Below are 17,942 nucleotides of genomic sequence, written 5' to 3'. Positions count from 1 at the left end.
GAGTGTAGATATCTGATAGGCAGATGGTATCTGACATGTGACTTCTCCTTCACCCGCAAAGGGTTTGCGACCCACGGGTAGAGAACGACTTCTCTAAGTGAACCTTGGCCTGCTCTCCACTTCACCCCATGGTTGGGAGCCGTGGAGACGGCTCGCTTGCTCTTGAGCACAGCCTAGCGCTGGGCCGGCCCAGTCACAGAGAACGGACAGGTGGCAGCAGAGAGACTGGGTCACACTCAGCCTCCCCTGTATCAGTCACCCTGGAAACCCAGCCCCTTCCTTAAGTCCCTGGTGTGCCCCTCTCTCCCTCCAAGACTGTCCCCAGACATGCTGTGTCAGTGCAAGGACAGCCATGCGGGCAGGTGCTTAGGCTACCTGGGGTGGGGCAGGATGGGGCCAGCCCAACCCGGACCCAGGGCAAGCCTTGAGCACAGAACTACGGTCCCAGCACTGCCTCTACCTTGCAGCCTGAAACTTGCCAATGAGGACAAGGAGCAGAAGCTGGCCCTCCTGGAAGAGGCTCGCGTGTCGGTAGCCAAGGAGGCTGGGGAGCTGCGGGCCTCGCTGCAGGAGGTGGAGCGATCGCGGCTGGAGGCTCGACGGGAGCTGCAGGAGCTCAGGCGACAGGTGCGTCCCTGGCTGCTGCCCTGCCACAGGCTCTGGCCAGTAGCACCCCTCTCAGGAGGCCAGTTCTACTGTGTGTAAAAGCAAGGCCTTTCTCCTCCCTTGGCCTTTGTGCACGGGCTATTGTGATTGACTTTTTCTGAGGAGATGCAATACCCTGCCCCTCCCCCCATCAGCTCGCCCCAGAAAGGAACCCACAGCAAAGCAAAGTAGTGGTTGCCCCAAAAGTCCAACTTGATGAACCAGTGAGTTTTTACTGGGGTTACTGCAGGCTTTGAGGGGCCCTCCACCTGTGAACCTCTGCAGAACCTCTGTGCCCTGGGTCACATTGAGACTTAAGTGTCCCTAGAGAGAGGCCCAGCATCTTGTCCAGTCTTAAGGAAACTTGACCGGTAAAGGAGTAGCCCCCGGGGGCTGGTGAGTCAAGCAGACCCAGCCCAGGGCTCCCGGGCTGCCTCCATGTCTACATGCCTTCTGTTGTAAGGTAGTAACCCGGGCATGGTTCTGGGCATGCAATCCCAGCCGCTGTGGAGACTGAGGCCAGTCCATCCCAAGAGCCTCCTGAGCCGGGACTGGGCAGAACTTTAAGGGCCCAGCTGGCCTCCCTGCCTGCTCTGGTTCGCAGATGAAGACACTGGACAGTGACAATGGCAGGCTGGTCCGGGAGCTGGCAGACCTGCAGGGCCGCTTGGCCCTGGGCGAGCGCACAGAAAAGGAGAGCCGGCGAGAGGTCCTGGGCCTGAGGCAGAAGTTACTGAAAGGGGAGAGCGGCTTGGAGGCCCTGAAGCAGGAGGTAACTGGTGGGGGGCGGCCTACTGCATGCCTGACTTCCCTCCAGAGGAGCATGCTAGGCCCCTGCCCCTGAGGCCCGAGACTTATGTTAGTACTAACAACTGAAAGATATGTAGACCTAATGTGTGCAGATCCTAAAAGGTGGTGGGGAGGCTCTGAAGACAGCCTTGCTTGATTCTCCCATAGCCTGTGCATGAGGTAGGTCATCTTCTGCCCATTTTACCCAGGCAACCAGACAGGCTCAGAAAGGTCAGGGCATCTGCCCAGTGTCACACAGCCACCAGGTCTCACTCTGTGCTTCTGAATACGTATCTAGCAGGAGATTTGGTGAGGGAGGTGCTAGTGCTCTATAGAGGGACTAGCCTGTGGAACCGATGGCTGAGAGGCGGCGCCTCGCCAGAGGACAGCTTTCCGTGGGTCGCAGGTCTGTAATGGATGGCCTTTACCTGTGTGGCCTTGGACACATCACTGCACTTCTCTGTGCCTGGCTCCTCAGTAGTGAAAGGACCATGACTCAGGCCCGTCTCCTTTCATCACTAGTGAAAAGATCGTGGGTTCTTTTGGAAAGTGTTTGCTGCCTGGGCTGTGTGGCTGTTACTGTCATTAACTGCACATTCCATGTGAACAGCAGGACAGATCAGAAGTCAATTGACATTACCCCTCCCTGACGATGGTCTCCCCCTCTCCCAGAGTGGAGAGCACCAAGACACTTAGTTGGGACGGGGCGGTCTTGGGGGCGGTCTTGTGACTCCCGGCTTCCCCCACCCCAGCTGCAGGGTTCCCAGAGGAAGCTGCAGGAGCAAGAGGCCGAGTTCCGGGCGCGTGAGCGAGGCCTGTTGGGCTCCCTGGAGGAGGCGCGCTGTGCTGAGAAGAAGCTTCTGGACTCTGCTCGCAACCTGGAGCTGAGGCTGGAGGCGGTGCGGACCGAGACCTCGGAGCTGGGGCTGCGGCTGAGCGCAGCCGAGGGCCGGGCGCAGGGCCTGGAGGTCGAGCTTGCCCGCGTGGAGGCGCAGCGGCGGGTGGCCGAGGCCCAGCTGGGTGGCCTGCGCTCCGCCCTGCGCCGGGGTCTGGGCCTGGGCCGAGTGTCCAGCTCCCCGGCTAGGGAGGCGCCTGCAGGAGGTGAGTCCGTGAGTTGATCAGGGGTGCCGTGGCGCTGTTGACTGTGGCGCTGTTGACTGCTCTCCGAGACCACGCCCCCTACTGTCAGGACTCCTGTGTGCCCGCCTTAGGGAGAGATTCCCATTCTGAATCTTTGAGCCTTTATGTGTTTGTGTGAGCACCTGCATACCTGTATGTGCACATGTATCTGCATACCTGTATGTGCACATGTACCCGCATACATGTATGTGTACATGTACCCGCATGCATGTATGTGCACATGTACCCGCATACCTGTATGTGCATATGTACCTGCATACATGTGTGTGCACATGTACCCGTATGCATGTATGTGCACATGTACCCGAATACCTGTATGTGCACATGTCCCTGCATACATGTGTGTGTACATGTACCTACATATATGTGTGTACACATGTACAAGCCTGGTGCTGGGATTGCTGCCTGAGTCACTCAGGCACCAGGCTTGATCCCAGCACTGCATAAAAGTGGACATGGCGGCACACACCTAGTCTTCATGCTTAGAAGACTGAGGCAGGAGGACTGTAGGTCAGGTCTAGCCTGTGCTGCATAATGAGACGCACCCCCATCTAGAGACAAGGAGGGGCTTGTGGCTCTCAGTGATGGTGCTTGCCCAGCGCGCCCACCACGCCCACCGCCCCAGGCTCAGCTGTGACACCCACCGAGCAAGAAGCCAAGATCAAAGGGACACATTTCAAATAATACAGATTTCATCAAAACCAAAAGGCAAAACGTAAATGCAAGGGAGGTAGAGCCGTGCGTCCTGCGTCTGGTGGGGCAGGGGAAGGGGTGCCGAGGACCTGGACTCCTTCCTCCCCAGCACGCCCTCCCATGGCTGCTCACAGCTGTCCTGAACCCCGGTTCCAGGGTCTAACGCCCTCTTTGAGCTCCGTGGCACGGTACACTTGTGGCACACACAGATGTGCAGGCAAAACACTCACACATGCAATGCCAACAGTGGGCTTCGGTGGTGCGTGTCTATACAGGGGGGGAGTAGGGGCAGGGGAGGCGGAGGAAGCAGATCGCTGGGGGGTGAAGCCAGCTTGGCCTGCAAAGGGAGTTCTGGAGCAGCCAGGGCCACAGAACAGATCCTGTCTCAAATAAAGGGACTGCTTTATTTTAAAAGATAAAGGCGGTGGGCTTGAGTCGGGTAGTGGTGGTGCACGCCTTTAATCCCAGCACTAAGGGACAAAGGTAGGTCAGTCTCTGAGTTTGAGGCCAGCCTGGTCTACAGGGCAAGTTCCAGGATAGCCAGGGCTACACAGAGAAACCCTGTCTTGGGGAAAAAAAAGGTAGGGGTGGAATTAGACAGGAAGAGAACCCAGCTCACTCTGCTGGGAAGTCCTGTGCTAATGGGTAGTGGGTTCTGTAATGCAGGAGGCTCCTTGAGAGCCTGATTCCACCACCCAGGGCCTGCTGTGTCCTGACTCCATATTCCCTTCCAGGAAGCGGGGATGGTCTCAGCAGCCCCAGTCCTTTGGAATATAGCCCTCGGTCCCAGCCCCCATCTCCAGGGTTCCCTGCCTCCCCTGCACCTCCTGACTTGGACCCAGAAGCTGTGCGCGATGCCCTCAGAGACTTCCTGCAAGAGCTGCGGAGTGCCCAGAGGGAGCGGGTGAGGCAGGGGGATGGCTGGGTGGGGAGACCAGGGCCTAGGAGAAAAGGAGCTGTGTTGGCCTGAGCAGGGCCCTCCCCTTGCCTCCCTGTTGGGGATACAGGATGAACTTAAGGTGCACACCAGCACCCTGACTCAACAGCTGGCCGAGGTGGAGGCCGAGAGAGACCACGCGGCCTCCAGGGCCAAGCAGCTGCAGAAGGCCGTAGCCGAGAGCGAGGAAGGTGAGTCTTCCTCAGGGCCCCTCTCCCCGCATACACTCCTAGCCGCTGAGGTGGGAGGCTGGGGAATTACTGTCAGCGGCTCTCATGTCCAGTCCTGTCCTATGACCTGACTCAGGGCTGGTTCCTCCAGGAGACCTTGCCTGGGCAGCCCCCATGGGCCCAAACCTACAGACCCTCTGTGGAGAGGGTGGGGTACAGACTGGGCCTCCCTGGCTTGCCTGATGGGACTGGGTGGTGGCCGCAGCCTGGCGCAGTGCAGACAGGCGGCTGAGTGGAGCCCAGGCAGAGCTGGCCCTGCAGGAAGAGAGCGTGCGGCGCAGCAGGCGGGAGTGCAGGGCCACGCTGGACCAGATGGCAGTGCTGGAGCGGAGCCTGCAGGCCGCCGAGAGCGAGCTCCGGGCCAGCCAGGTGGGCATCAGGGCAGGGCCCGAGGCAGGGAGCAGGCCCCAGGTTCTCTGTGGTCCTCTGCCTGAGTCACAGCCTGTAGAGACAGCCTGAGGCTCCGTCTGTGGAGCAGACCCCAGTCCTGTGTTGAGTGTTCATGTGTGTCAGGGAGAAGGGCTTGGGCCTGAGTCAGATGGAGGTTCAGACTCAGCGTGGAGCAGCCTGTTCTCCAGCTGTCACCCTCTGGGTGGGGGTCACCTGTAATCGCTGCACAGAGGCAGTGCTCACACAGAGGCAGTGCTCACACAGAGGCAGTGCTCACACAGGCAGTGCTCACACAGAGGCAGTGCTCACACAGAGGCACTGCTCACACAGAGGCAGTGCTCACACAGAGGCAGTGCTCACAAGCTTTTGGCCAGGGCCTGGATCTCTGAATGTCTGCACAAAGGCAGAGCATTGTTTGATGCGTAGGTTTCTACAAGTCTGTGTCTGGGGCAGGAAGCCCAGGCCCTGTGTGATGACCGTCCAGCCTCACAGCTGAAGCCCCTGCCCTCGTCAGCCGCCCCCCACCCCTGCCTCTGGCTGGAACTGGATTGTTGTGTCTGCAGCTTCAGCTCTGGCTCTGGGCCCAGCAGCCCCCGGGGCCTGGGAGGAGGCCAGGAACAAAGCCGGGTGGGAGCCAGGGGGCCCCTTGTCTGACAGGCCAGCCGGGCAGGGCGGGGCTTGGAGAAGCAGGAGCAGGAAGGCTTTGGTGACTGACACTCAGGGTCATTGAGTCCCTGGGGTCCTCGTGTAGATTGAATGGTCTCAATTCCTCCTGCCCGGTGTCCACCCGGAAGCTTCCCGCACTGAGTCCTGAGTACCCACTGAGTCCTGAGTACCCACTGAGTCCTGAGTACCCACTGAGTCCTGAGTACCCACTGAAACTCCGAGCCGTGCCCTGCTCCAGCCTAGCTGCCAGCTTCAGCTCGGGTTTCAGATGGGTTTGAAGCCATGTCTGGAGAGCCCTTTTGTAGAGCGGGGAAGGGCCCAGCGTCTACATTCTGCAACTCCCTCCACAGGGATTTTATGAGGCCCCAGGTAGAGTCACATACTAAAGTCATATAACTTTAGGTAGGCTTACACTCTGCTTAAAGAAAATGGTTCTGGGACCCTCCTACCTGCTTAGCCCAGGACAAATGGGGAAACTGAGGCCCTGGCAGTGACAGGCTGGTCCCAGATCACACAGTCCTTGAGTCCCAGTTGTGTGGAGGGGTGTGGGGACCTGTGGGCAGACATGGGGCTGAGCCTTGCTGCCTACAGGAGAAAGTCAGCAAGATGAAGGCCACCGAGGCGAAGCTGGAAAGCGACAAGCGGCGGCTGAAGGAGGTGCTAGACGCCTCCGAGAGCCGCGCCGTCAAGCTGGAGCTGCAGCGGCGCGCACTCGAGGGCGAACTGCAGCGCAGCCGCCTCGGCCTGGGCGACCGCGAGGCCCACGCTCAGGCCCTCCAGGACCAAGTGGACTCCCTGCAGAGACAGGTAGGCCCCCCCCCTCCTGCTCACACCTCCAGGCCCTGCCAGGCTCCATGCAGGGAGCCCCTCCCAGGTCCTCAAGGACGACTTCTCACCATCAGGTTCCAGAGGTGGACGGGTGGCCTTTCAGAGTAGAGGTGTCCTTGCCTGTCACACAGCCAGGCTGATGGGGCTCTGGGTGAGGCCAGGCCGCAGTAGGCTGAGCCAGGGGGAATCGGGATGAGGCCCAGAGAGAGCTGAGGAGCTTGGGTCATCACTCCTGTGGACGTCACAGTGGGAAGGGAGCCCGTGACCGGCCTCCACCTTCCCCACAGGTGGCAGACAGCGAGGTGAAGGCGGGGACCTTACAGCTCACAGTGGAGCGGCTCAGTGCGGCACTGGCCAAGGCGGAGGAGGGCGAGGGGACCCTGCGGGGCAAGGTGCAGAGCCTGACAGATGCCCTGGCCCAGAGCAGCGCCAGCCTCAGCAGCACTCAGGACAAGAATCTGCACCTCCAGAAGGCTTTGAGTACCTGCGAACACGACCGTCAAGTGCTGCAGGTCTGGGGCTCCCTGGTCTGCCATAGATCTATCTTCTCCCAGAGAGAGTCCAGTGAGAGTTAGCCAGTAAGAGCAGGGGTGGAGGGGCCTGGAAGTTGGCTAATGGGGCTCAGTCAGGAATTCAGGTCTCGAGGTAGGAATGGGTCAAGGGGATTAGCCAATCATGAGGCTTAGAGGGGTTGCTGCCCGGTGAGAGAAGAAACCGGCTAGTAGGGATACAAGTGGCTGTCACCCTCACGCAGGTCAGTGAACATGACTGGCAGCAGGCTAGACCAGTCAGGTGCTGCACCCTCCAGAGGGATAGACTGTGCCTACGGAGAGCTATAGATCAGAGGGAACCTATGCTCAGGCCGGCCATGTGACTTGGCACCATCAGCACCCCTGTCTCCTAGGAACGGCTGGATGCCGCCAGACAGGCATTGTCTGAGGCACGGAGGCAGAGCAGCTCCCTGGGTGAGCAGGTGCAGACTCTGCGGGGCGAGCTGGCCAGCCTGGAGCTGCAGCGGGGCGATGCTGAAGGCCAGCTGCAGCAGCTGCAGCAGGTGAGGCCTGCAGGGCCTCTGTCTCCAGGGGTGCCCTGTGTGGGCCTCGGCCCATTTCATCTTCACCCCAAACCTTGACCCAGCCACTTATCACTCGCCCCATCTACCCGAGACCCACCCGGCCCCAGCTCCTTCCTTACACGGGCCTGGTTTGCAGTTGCCTACGCATGAGTGGGCCAGCGCCTCTGTGCCCACGTTGAGATGGTCGCCCTGAGATGCAGTGGGATGAAGGACTGCCTCCTTGTGCTGCAGGTGCTGCGACAGCGGCAGGAAGGGGAGGCCATGGCTCTGCGCTCCGTGCAGAAGCTGCAGGAGGAGCGGCGCCTGCTGCAGGAGCGCCTGGGCAGTCTGCAGCGAGCCCTGGCCCAGCTGGAAGCCGAGAAACGCGAGCTGGAACGCTCAGCCCTGCAGCTCGACAAGGACCGTGTGGCCCTCAGGAAGACGCTGGACAAGGTGCCCGCCCCGCAGGGTCTCCTGATGTCAGGTTACCCTACAGAGCGCCTGTGAGCCAGCCCGCTGCGAGCCCCCTCGACTCCATGTTCCTACCTAGGTGGAGCGGGAGAAGCTCCGAAGTCGCGAGGACACGCTGCGCTTGAATGCAGAGAAAGGCCGCCTGGACCGCACGCTCACAGGAGCCGAGCTGGACCTGGCCGAGGCCCAGCAGCAGATCCAACACTTGGAGGTCATCCCCGCCCCTCCCCTCGCCTGGTCCCCAGTGCCATTCCCACGCAGAGCAAGGAGTCCTGGGGTGGGGGCTGAGGCAGCAGGGGAGCCTGGAGCCTCGGGAGAGTGTCTTCATTGGGTCCTCGCCATGGTGGAGAGAGAACATTGAGGCTCATTGGCAGCCAAGCCTGGGGTTCCCGTGTGCTGTGGGTGTGTGGAAACCTGTGTGGCTGTAGAAGCTTGCTTAGGGGACAGCGGGAACCACACGTGGCCTGTGGCCCATGTCAGCTGCCAGGCTACTGCGCCTTTGTACCCATGTGTGCCTCTGTGTGGGCACGCTTGTCCTCTGTGTGTGTGTGTGTGTGTGCCAGGTACTGCCTGTTTGTGTGGGCTTCCCTGGGGACCCTGACCCGGGATTGGAAAGCGCACTGTCATAGCGTAGCAGCGAGATAAGGGCTGGGCCCATGCCACCGTGCACGCCACGCGGAGCCTGAGCCCTGATTGGCAGCCCCTGTCTGCAGGCACAGGTGGTGGAAGCCCTGGAGGGGAACCACAGTCTGGTCCAGCCAGAGGCGGAGGAGCAGCAGCAGGAGCTGCAACAGGAGGTTGAGCGTCTGCGCAGTGCCCAGCTACAGACAGAGCGCACGCTGGAGGCCCGGGAGCGGGCTCACCGCCAGCGGGTGTCGGGGCTGGAGGAGCAGGTACACGGGCCTCCCCTGAGAGAAGGTGGGGCCGGAGGGGAGGGACTGCTCGGGACCTCGACAGCTTGAAAAGGGCCAAGCAGACCGATGCTGGCTCCAGCCACGGCTGGAGTGACGCTGCCTGGCCTCAGTGTCTCCTGGCCTAGCACTTGTCACCACTCTCTGGCATCTCCTTCCCAGCATGCCTCCCTTAGCAGCTTCGGGCCCTCTGAGCAGCCTGGGGTCCCGGGGACAGAGGTTTCTTTCCCAGGAGTACTTGCAAGAGCCCAAGGAGAGGACTCCTGCTGGCCAGTGGGGTCGCTTCTGGTCCTTCCGGCTGTGGACACTGCGGCAGGAGCCTGGCCCAGCCAGCTCGTCCTTGCCTCTCTCTGACCCTGCTGAGGCCAGGGTCCCCTCCTGGACAGTGCCAGGACTCCTAGACAGCTTGGTAACAGGGCAGGGCTGGAGTGGGCATGGGGGCCTCGCTCTGTGGAATGATGCACGGCCAGGCCTCCGAAGGGATAAGGAAGCCCGGGCAGACAGACAGACAGACCGCCACGAGGAGCCAGTGAGCAGCAGAGGCTTTCCGGCGTTAGGCCACAGGCCACAGGCGCCCTCTCGGCCCCTCTCTGAAGGCAGCTGGCGCTCTCTCCTCCAGGTGTCCACACTGAAGGCACAGCTGCAGCAGGAGCTTCGCAGGAGCTCGGCGTCCGCCTCCCTACCCGCTGGCACCCCCGAGAAATGAGTCCCTTCTAGCCGGTGTCCTGAGCAGGCCCTGGGGCAGGAGAGACGTCCTTTATAGCAGAACCTGCCCAGGGCCTGGTCATCGGAGTGCTGTGTGAGGGAGCCGGGGTGGCAGAGGTGACGGCTCTAGTGACAGCCACAGTGGCTTCTCAGAGTTGCTACCGCGCCCGTTCCACCCTGGGCCTCTCCTGGAAGAGCCTCGTGATGGCCCACAGCTCTCCTGCGTGACTGAGCCAGCGGGGTCAGGGAGAGCAAAGCTTCCCTAGAAAGGATCCCCGAGCCAGAGCTGCTCCTGGGCTCTCCTTGGCATCCGCGTCGGAAGCTCCCTCGTGAGCTTAGAGCCCTTGTATTTTTATACCTTTTTGTAATGTTGACTGTGGAGAACTTTCGTGCTTTTTGTAACATGACCTGTTTTCTAGGATTGGCTGGGCACTCAAATGCTTCCTCTCTCTGGGGTTCCTTGGGAGAGCAGGGGCAGAGGCTTTGGTCAGCTGAGCTCAGCCACCTCACAGCATGACGAACCTGTCTCTCCATCTAGCTTCGAGCAGATGGTGCTGTGCCCTCACCGTGAGCTTAGGTGCCCCTCTGGATACAGCCAGGGCACAGACAGCTTGGCCTAAGGAAACAGGGCAGGGTTGGGTGTGCGCAGTGCTTCTGTGGCGTGATGCTGGGCAGAACCACTCCCAAGTGTGAGGACTTGTGTCATGGTGTGACGACAGTGAGCCTCACAGAGCACCTGACGCCCGCTGCGGTGAGCCTCTGGGGTCACATAACAGTGTCATCTAGGGACAGTGGTTTTTCCCATTGAGTAGATCTGTCGGGAGGGCCCCAGAGCACCACGGGAAACAGTGCAGCGGGCGATCCCTGCTGCTCACGGGAAGAGCCAAAGTGACTCGCGTGTTTCTGCATGCACATGAAGAGCTGCATATTGGGAGGGAGTCTCAGGCCCCTCCCTCTAGGTCACAGGTGAAGCCAGGGTGGTGTGGGACACAGAAGTGGGGCCACCTGACACTCTTCTAAGGAGCTGGGTAGCCTTGTGTTGGGGGCCGGCAGTATCGGTGGCAGCCAAGCTGTCCCCGGACACAAAAGTGACTGTGGGTCTTTTGTAAAAATTTTATTTTGTATAAAACAGAGGTGGTTCATGCCTGGGGGTGTAGGAAGTCCAAGCAGACCAGCTGGTTAAGGGGCACAGCCTACCTGAGGAGACTGGGGAGGACTGCCCCCAGGCACTGAGAAGGCACAGAGAGAACCACGGGCCCCACGGAGAGGCCTTGGATAAACCCCACTAAGGGGTGGAGACTGGGCAGCCAGGAGCCCCCACTTAAGGATGGCCACGGGCTGGGGAGGGGCCTGAGGTAGCTCTGACCACACTCCCCAGGGCAGCGGCCCACTAATGTCCGGGATGAAGGGGAGGGCAGGGTGGGAGAGAAAGCACCAGGTCAGGCAGGGCCTGAGGTGGATCCGAGCTGGGTCCAGGGCTCGAATCTCACACCAGCTCCACCCTAGCAGCCTCCACAGCTCCTGGCACAGGAGGCAGCCACAGATTGGCACAGGCCGCTGACGGCCATCACGCCACACTTGGAGAACTTGTCTCGGCACAGGTCAGCTGTGGAAGGAGGGGAAGTCAGGGCAGGCACTCACTGCCCTGTCCTGATGAGGGTGGAGGAGGGGGGCCTGCAAATGGCTCTGGTCACAGGGAGAAGACGGCCGGCAACTAAGTGGGCGGTGGACGCCGCCAGGGCCAGGGCTGGAGGCTTTCCTACCTCGTAGAAGTTCCTCGTGGGCACAGACCGTGCGGACACATATTTCCTTGTTGACCACATACACTCGGCGGAGGCTGAGAGATGAACCAGGGGTGTTCTCAGCTACACCCACACTGACTGCCGCTGGGAGAGCCCAGGCTGACCCACCTCAGAGTTAAAGTCCACCTGAGGGTTTAGCACCTGCCCCAATCACCCCTCCCCGGCTGAGGGCCGCCCTCGCAGCCCCCCTTACCTGTAGAAGCAGACCTCGTTGAGACACTGTTTACAAGGCTTGTGGATGGAGTAGAGGCGGGTGCACGGGTACTGTTCTTCACGGCAGTCTGGGGACAGGTGGGTCACACTGGAGGCTCATGTGTGAGGTCTGGGTTCCCACACACCCTCCAGCCCTGCCCAGATACCCACACAAATCCAGCACCCAGGTAGCGTAGGATTGCCCAACTTAATACCTCATGCAAAGTCACAATCCCATTTAAAACACAAACTGACAGCTGCCTCACTTGTCGTCCCCCCCCCCCTGCACACCACACCCGCCCACAGGCTGCTCCGCCCGCACAGCCTTCAGGCCCTCCTCTCAGCCCTCAGCCAGGTGGCCTAACTGGTCCTTTGTCACCTGCCCACTGGAACCACACAGCCTAGGCTGCCACACCCAGACAGTGCTGGGCCCCCTAAGCTCTGCATGTGGATGCCGGAAGCTGCCTTGGGCAGGCCTCCCAGCTCCCCTTCCCAGCATCCCACTGCCGCTTAACCCTACAAATTCCGCATGGCCCTCCCCTTTCGGGAGCCATTTCAGCTTTCTCCAGCTTACCAAGAGGGCCAGGCTCCGTGGGCTCAGTCTCCAGGTCCCCTGCAACTGCCAGTTCTGGTGTGGGTGTGAGGAGATAGGCACAGGTTACTGGGAGGGGTCTCTTCCGGCCACCCCTCTCAGGGCCGGCCCAGACCCTTGATCTTGAGGGACAAGAGGAGCTGGGCCGGGGAAGGCAGCGTTACCTGGGGTAGGGGCTGGGATGACTTCCTGTGGGACTTGCTGCTGGGACTGGAACTGTTCCTCAGGGGTCCGAGGGCTCGCTTCTGCAGCAGGGAGGGCGTAACAAGTCTGCTCACTTTCCCCTGCAAGGTCTCCACAGGTCCCCACCAGGTGGCCGGCCCCACCCATCCTACCCCAGACTTTTACCTTGGTAGTCATAGTAGTCTACGTTGTCTGAAAGTGAAATAGACAGAATGGGTGGGATCAGGCTAGCCCATGGGATCAGGCTAGCCCACAGCCCCAGGAGAATAGGGCAAAGAGGTCACAAATGAGCCAGAGACCTGCCCCTGGGATCTTACCACCCCACCAAAGTGGGGGCCTGGCTGACCCATGTGCTTAGAGGGGGTGGCAGCTTTGGGGACACTAAAAGGATCATCTCTTACCAATCTGGTCGCCATAGTGGTTGTACTGGTCCGGAAATGGGGGGAGAGGATCCAGGTCATATTGGCCCTGGGCCAGCAGGCCTGCTGAGGGCAAGGGTCACACGTAGGCACCCCACATTGGAAGGACAAAGAGAAAGCAGGTGGCGGTTCTAACCCTACAGCCTGACAGAATCCAGACCCTGAGTCCTGGGTCAGTCCCCTGCCCTGCCCCAGATCCTCTGCCCTGGGTGGCCTCCTGGCTGTTCCAGGAATTCTCACCTAACACTGGAGCTCTGCTGGGCTATCTCTGACTCACCTGGGCTATCTCTGACTCACCTTATTCTCATCTGACATTTGAGCTCTGCCAGGCTATCTCTGATCCCCCTTCCCTGCTGGCTGTTTCTTTTTTTTTTTTTTAAATTTACTTTTACTTTATATACATTGGTGTTTTGACTGCACATGTCTGTATAAGGATGTCAGATTCCCTAGAACAGAAGTTACAGGTGGTTGTGAGCTGCCATGTGGGTGCTAGGAATTGAACTCAGGTCCTCTGGAAGAGTAGCCAGTGTTCTTAACCACTGAGGCATCTCTCCAGCTCCTTGCTGTGTATTTCCATCACAGCAGCCAACACAATATGAAATTTACCAGGTCTACTTGTCTGATATTTGCCTCGTCCATCCCTAGCCTGGCCACGCGATAGGTATGTCCGCCTAGTTCACAGCTGCAGCTCCAGTACTTGGTGCACAGTAGGAAGTCAGCATGGATATGTTGAGTGAATGGATGAAGTCAGTGTGGACGTGTTCAGTGAGCGGCTCCCGGGGCTGGCAGAGCCTTTGCAGTCCCCCCTGATATCTCCTCATGTGATGGATGAGAACCCTCGAAGGCCAAGACTACAGAACGATAGAGCCTTACATGGGTCTAGCTAGCACCCAGGGCCTGGACTCCCCACCCTGAGGCTCCTTCACTGTGAGGTAAGACAAAGTCTCACATGCGAGCCTCCCCCGCCCCCATCTGCTTGCTTACCAGGCATGAACAGCAGGAAGAGGCAGGCGGCTCTCATGGCCATGGAGTGAGGAGGCGGGGGTGGCGTTGAGGACAGCTAGAGAGAGAGGGGAGGACAGCTAGCTGCATGCCAGCCCAGCTGGCCCAGGGTGGCGGCACACATTTCTGTCCCCGATCCAGACGGCAAGGGGCACTGAGAGCGAGGTATCTGGAGGCCAGGGAGGGACAGCCACAGGGCTCCTCGGGGGAGGGGTGGGCTATAAAGACTGGGTCTAGCCTGGAGGTGTTGGCACACCTTGAGTCCCAGCAGAGGCAGGCAGATCTCTGAATGGAAGGCCAGCCTTCCATTCAGAACAGATCAAGTTCCAGAACAGGCGGGGTTCCACAAGTAACCAAAAGAACAAAAACTCTTAACAAGTGGACCAGACGCGGTGACTGTCTTGCTCGCTCTAATAGCCACTTACCCCCACCCTGGCTGCATGCAGCACACACTGCCTACCTACCCGGCCCATCACCTCCCCAAGTTTCTGATGAATTCCAATGACCTCAGGCACATCCTTAGGGTACCAGCCCTGCCCAGCCCACACCACAGCCAGCCACCAGCTCAGCAGCATTTGCCAAGCCTGCCACCTGCTCCCAATTAGCCCCTGGGCCCTGAGCATGCCGCCCAGCAGGAAACCACATGCAGACAGGCCCCAGGAGCCCCCAGAGCCGCCAGGGCTGGGCAGGACTCCCAGCTCCAAGAAGCCTCCTGCCAGGTCCAGGCCTCCCAAGACCTGGCTGTGTTCACTACAGACACGAGCACGCAAGCACGAGACTGAGGCCTGTTTTGTCTGCAGGGGCAGGAAGCCTGAAGAGAAGGGCTGGAGGAGATGGGGGCGCCTCTGGCTCCCAGCATGCTCCCTGGGAGAGGCATGTCACTTGGGCTGGGGGGTTCCAACCTTTGACATGACACTGGATAACAAGAGTACGGTTTTGGTGACTGGTCACAACTTGCACAGGATATGTCCTGGATGAGCCCAGCCTCTACTATTCAGTGCTGGCTGACTACAGAGGCAGCTGGCTATGCCCTGTCCTAGTCAGTGGCTGGCGATTTCTAGATGCTGCCCGCAAGCTTATCCACCTAGAGGACTTCCTACCCCACCATGGGAAGTTATTCCATACACTTTGAAGCCCAGTTCTGTTGTAGGTGCCCCTGGGAATCTAGAGACCGCAGGGGAGAGGCAGAAACATGGTGCCTAACCTCAGTTTCCTTAAGATTCCCTATGAATCTTTGACACCACGCGCATTTCAGACATTTCTCTCAAGCACCCTCCTCTCTGGTGGGGGCTGGAGGTCCTTGGCATCTTAGACCCTTTTCCCATAGGGACCACTGCTCCAAATTCCTACTCTTTGAACTCTGGGCAGCCTCCTGGTAGTGGGGGGTCAGCAGCTCCATCCAGAGCGGAGGTTGACAACAGTCCCTTGTGCGTGGGGAGGCAGTTTGGCTGCCAAAGTGTGTCAGAGCCTCCCCCCCCCACGCGCACCCAGGCCAAGGCGTACAGCAGGGAATGGGGCGCATTGGCTGGGCCCGGAATGAAGAAGAGAATAATGGATCGCTCCCAGGGGACCCAGACAAACTCTAAAAGTTAAGCTCGGGAGGCCTTAAGTCAGGAGCCGATTGGCACGGCTGGCCCAACCCCACCTCTGGCCCTTTCCACGACCTCGACCTTATCCCAGCCCCTTGGCTCCTCTGTGGTTCTAGGGGAGGACTGGGAGCCCCCTCGCTGGCTCAGACCGAGGGGGCCCACAAGATGCTGCAGAACCCTGCTATACAGCTGGGAACAATCAGCCGGCGGAAACTTGCTCACTAGCTCTCCATCTCGGGTCTCTCTTTGTCTCCGCGACCGACCCCTGCCCCGCCTTCCACATCCCAAACGCTGCGAGTGGGAGGGAGGGCAAAACCAAAATTGTCCTGTCCTCCGGCACCCCCATTTCTAGTGACCCCCTTAAGTTCCAGCTCCCTGCCTGTCCTATCTTGCATCCCCCCCCCCCAACTTGCCAGACGTCCCCTCAGCATCCGCTCCAGATCCTGGGGCTAGGGTCCCCGAAGTCTCCCAAGCTCTGGGATCCGAGTGCGGAGCACGGTGCTCAGACACCCCTGGGCATGCCCGACCCGCGCCTACCTGTTGGGGCCTCTGCGCTGTGCTCCAGTGCGGCTGAGAGTGCTGCCCGCAGCCAGAGCCCCCCTATGGCCCCCAAGGCCCACGCCCGCCCCTAGCCCGGAGTCGCTGGGTCCTAGAGAGCGCCGTCGCCACGACGCACCCTTGATGCTTCAGCCCCTCCCCAACGCCTCTGGATCTGGGCCTGGTACTGATAGAACCAGCCTACTGGTCGCCCCTCTTTCAGAGAGGGATCCCGGCCTCTCCACCCAGAGTCCAGAGGTCACAGGGCTGCAAATGGAACCTTGCTTGATCTCTCCCATCTCTCCTTCCTCCCCTTTCTCTCCTTCCGACCTTCCTTCCCTCCTGGCACAGCAGATGAGACAGATTAGGGGAGATCAAGCTAAGCAAACACCCAAGTCCAATTTCAACAATCCCTCAACACTCTGACCCTGGGAGTTGACCTCCATCCAGGAACAGTTCCACTATTTTTTTATTTTTTATTTATTTTTTTGGTTTTTTGAGACATAGTTTCTCTGTGTAGCCCTGGCTGTCCTGGAACTCACTCTGTAGACCAGGCTGGCCTGGAACTCAGAAATCCGCCTGCCTCTGCCTCCCAAGTGCTGGGATCACAGGCGTGTGCCACCACCTCCCTGCTTCCACTATTCTTTCTTAGCCTCCCAGTGTCCTCAGTGTCCCATCCCAGACAGTCTTTTTTTTTTTTTTTTAAATTATTATTTTAAGACAGGGTTTCTCTGTGTAGCCCTCCTGGCTGTCCTGGAACTCACTCTGTAGACCAAGCTGGCCTCGAACTCAGAAATCCGCCTGCCTCTGCCTCCCAGAGTGCTGGCCAGAAGTAATTCTTATCCCTGGAGGTCCAAGTTCTGAGATCATGGGAGTAAGCCTATGTTCTGTGATCTGGTGATCACTCTACTGATGCCCTGCCCTGGTGATCACTCTACTGATGCCCTGCCCTGGTGATCACTCTACTGATGCCCTGCCCTGCCCTAGTGATCACTCTACTGATGCCCTGCCCTGGTGATCACTCTACTGATGCCCTGCCCTGGTGATCACTCTACTGATGCCCTGCCCTTCCCTGCTCTATGTATTTATTGCAACCCAGCAGGGATCTTGTCAGCCAAGGAGCAGGGAGCTGTGGGGTCAGCCAGCTGTCCCCCACTATCAGGCCCACTTGAGCAGGAAGGGAACCCACCTGACAGAAATGTCCCCTTCTATACTCGACAAGAGGGGGAAATTGAGGCCCACAGCCGCCAACTCCCGGTACTGGCCAGGCTCTGCGGCGGCTCCTGCCTACTGCCCCAGTCCTGAGGAGCCAGGTAAGTGTCGGGGCAGGCTGACGGTGAGGGTGAGGGTTAGTGTTAGGTCTCTGTTTCTGGATCATTCCCAGTTTGCCAACAGCCTCAGCTGGGGTCAAAAGCTGCATGTGGGCCAGACTGACTTCACGGTCTCTGCTTTGACATGCCAGCCCAATAGACCCACGGAAGATCCACCCGATTTCACCATCCTGACTGTGGTGGTTGGAATGACAATGGCCCCCCTAAGCCCGTGGGGAGCAGCACTATTAAGAGGTGTGGCCAGCCGAGCAGAGGTCAGCCTTTAATCTGACTTGGGAGGCAGAGACAGGAGGATTTCTGAGTTCGAGGCCAGCCTGGTCTACAGAGTGAGTTCCAGGACAGCCAGGGCTACACAGAGAAACCCTGTCTGGTGGGGGGGTGGGGAAGAAAAAAAAAAGAAAGGAGGCGTGGCCTTGTAGGAGGAAGTGCGTCCCAGGGGCGGGGGTGGAGGTTAGGATAGGCTTTGAAGTTTCAGAAGCTCAAGCTCCGCCCTCTGCAGATCCCAATATAGAATATAGAATATAGAATAGTCCGCTCCTCCTCCAACACTTTGCCCGCCTGCATGCCTCCCGCCATGAAGACAATGGACTGAACCTCTGAACTGTAAGCCAGCCCGGTTTGATGTTGCCCTTACAAGAGTTGCCATGGCCATGCTGGGTGGTGGTGGAGCCTGCTTTTAATCCCAGCACTGAGAGGCAGAGCAGGTGAATCTTTCTGGGTTTGAGGCTGGCCTGATCTACAAAGTGAGTTCCAGGATAGCCAGAGCTACACAGAGAAAGCCTGTCTCTTCACAGCAGTGGGACACTGACTAAGACACAGCCCTTTCCACCACCACG

The 17,942-nt window shown here is 59.4% G+C and overlaps 2 protein-coding genes across 6 annotated transcripts in view; one reads left to right on the top strand and one right to left on the bottom strand.

The window, feature by feature from the left end:
* Crocc (ciliary rootlet coiled-coil, rootletin) overlaps nt 1-9,880 on the top strand; it is a 37,959-nt gene extending 28,079 nt beyond the window's left edge. For 3 of the 4 annotated variants that reach the window (XM_052177915.1, XM_052177916.1, XM_052177914.1), the window contains 13 exons: nt 468-627; nt 1,250-1,417; nt 2,187-2,535; nt 4,002-4,171; nt 4,275-4,395; nt 4,640-4,803; nt 6,082-6,297; nt 6,606-6,830; nt 7,223-7,372; nt 7,625-7,825; nt 7,923-8,054; nt 8,557-8,736; nt 9,374-9,880. In XM_052177915.1, coding sequence (XP_052033875.1) covers nt 468-627; nt 1,250-1,417; nt 2,187-2,535; nt 4,002-4,171; nt 4,275-4,395; nt 4,640-4,803; nt 6,082-6,297; nt 6,606-6,830; nt 7,223-7,372; nt 7,625-7,825; nt 7,923-8,054; nt 8,557-8,736; nt 9,374-9,460 — 2,323 coding nt within the window. In that variant the 3' untranslated portion in view covers nt 9,461-9,880. The remainder of the gene's footprint in view (nt 1-467; nt 628-1,249; nt 1,418-2,186; nt 2,536-4,001; nt 4,172-4,274; nt 4,396-4,639; nt 4,804-6,081; nt 6,298-6,605; nt 6,831-7,222; nt 7,373-7,624; nt 7,826-7,922; nt 8,055-8,556; nt 8,737-9,373) is intronic. The other variant, XM_052177913.1, reaches the window with a different exon arrangement.
* Nucleotides 9,881-10,558: 678 nt separating this feature from the next.
* Nucleotides 10,559-15,867, bottom strand: Mfap2 (microfibril associated protein 2). 2 transcript variants are annotated; one of them, XM_052177925.1, is made up of 9 exons: nt 15,776-15,867; nt 13,632-13,707; nt 12,630-12,713; nt 12,394-12,420; nt 12,210-12,290; nt 12,028-12,081; nt 11,455-11,542; nt 11,223-11,296; nt 10,559-11,065 (listed from the first exon to the last, which is right to left on the bottom strand). In XM_052177925.1, the coding sequence occupies exons 2-9, from the start codon at nt 13,672-13,674 to the stop codon at nt 10,962-10,964; spliced, it is 555 nt and encodes a 184-aa protein (XP_052033885.1). In that variant the 5' UTR covers nt 13,675-13,707; nt 15,776-15,867; the 3' UTR covers nt 10,559-10,961. The 2 variants fall into 2 exon arrangements, with proteins under 2 accessions (XP_052033885.1, XP_052033886.1); XM_052177926.1 differs by having other exon boundaries at nt 12,630-12,710.
* Between the last annotated feature and the right edge of the window lie 2,075 nt (nt 15,868-17,942).

This window comes from Apodemus sylvaticus, chromosome 3, assembly GCF_947179515.1.
Source record: "Apodemus sylvaticus chromosome 3, mApoSyl1.1, whole genome shotgun sequence".
Classification (NCBI taxonomy): domain Eukaryota; kingdom Metazoa; phylum Chordata; class Mammalia; order Rodentia; family Muridae; genus Apodemus; species Apodemus sylvaticus.
This window is presented reverse-complemented; position numbering and strand designations above follow the sequence as displayed.

Bases quoted from the DNA above. Each gene is read 5' to 3' on its own strand.
- Mfap2 (XM_052177925.1), bottom strand. From the start codon at position 13,674: ATGGCCATGAGAGCCGCCTGCCTCTTCCTGCTGTTCATGCCTG. The intron at 11,543-12,027 runs GTAAGCTGGAGA...ACCTGTCCCCAG, and splicing joins CACGGAGCCTGGCCCTCTTG to ACTGCCGTGAAGAACAGTAC. The intron at 11,066-11,222 runs GTAGGAAAGCCT...CTCCTTCCACAG, and splicing joins CCACGAGGAACTTCTACGAG to CTGACCTGTGCCGAGACAAG.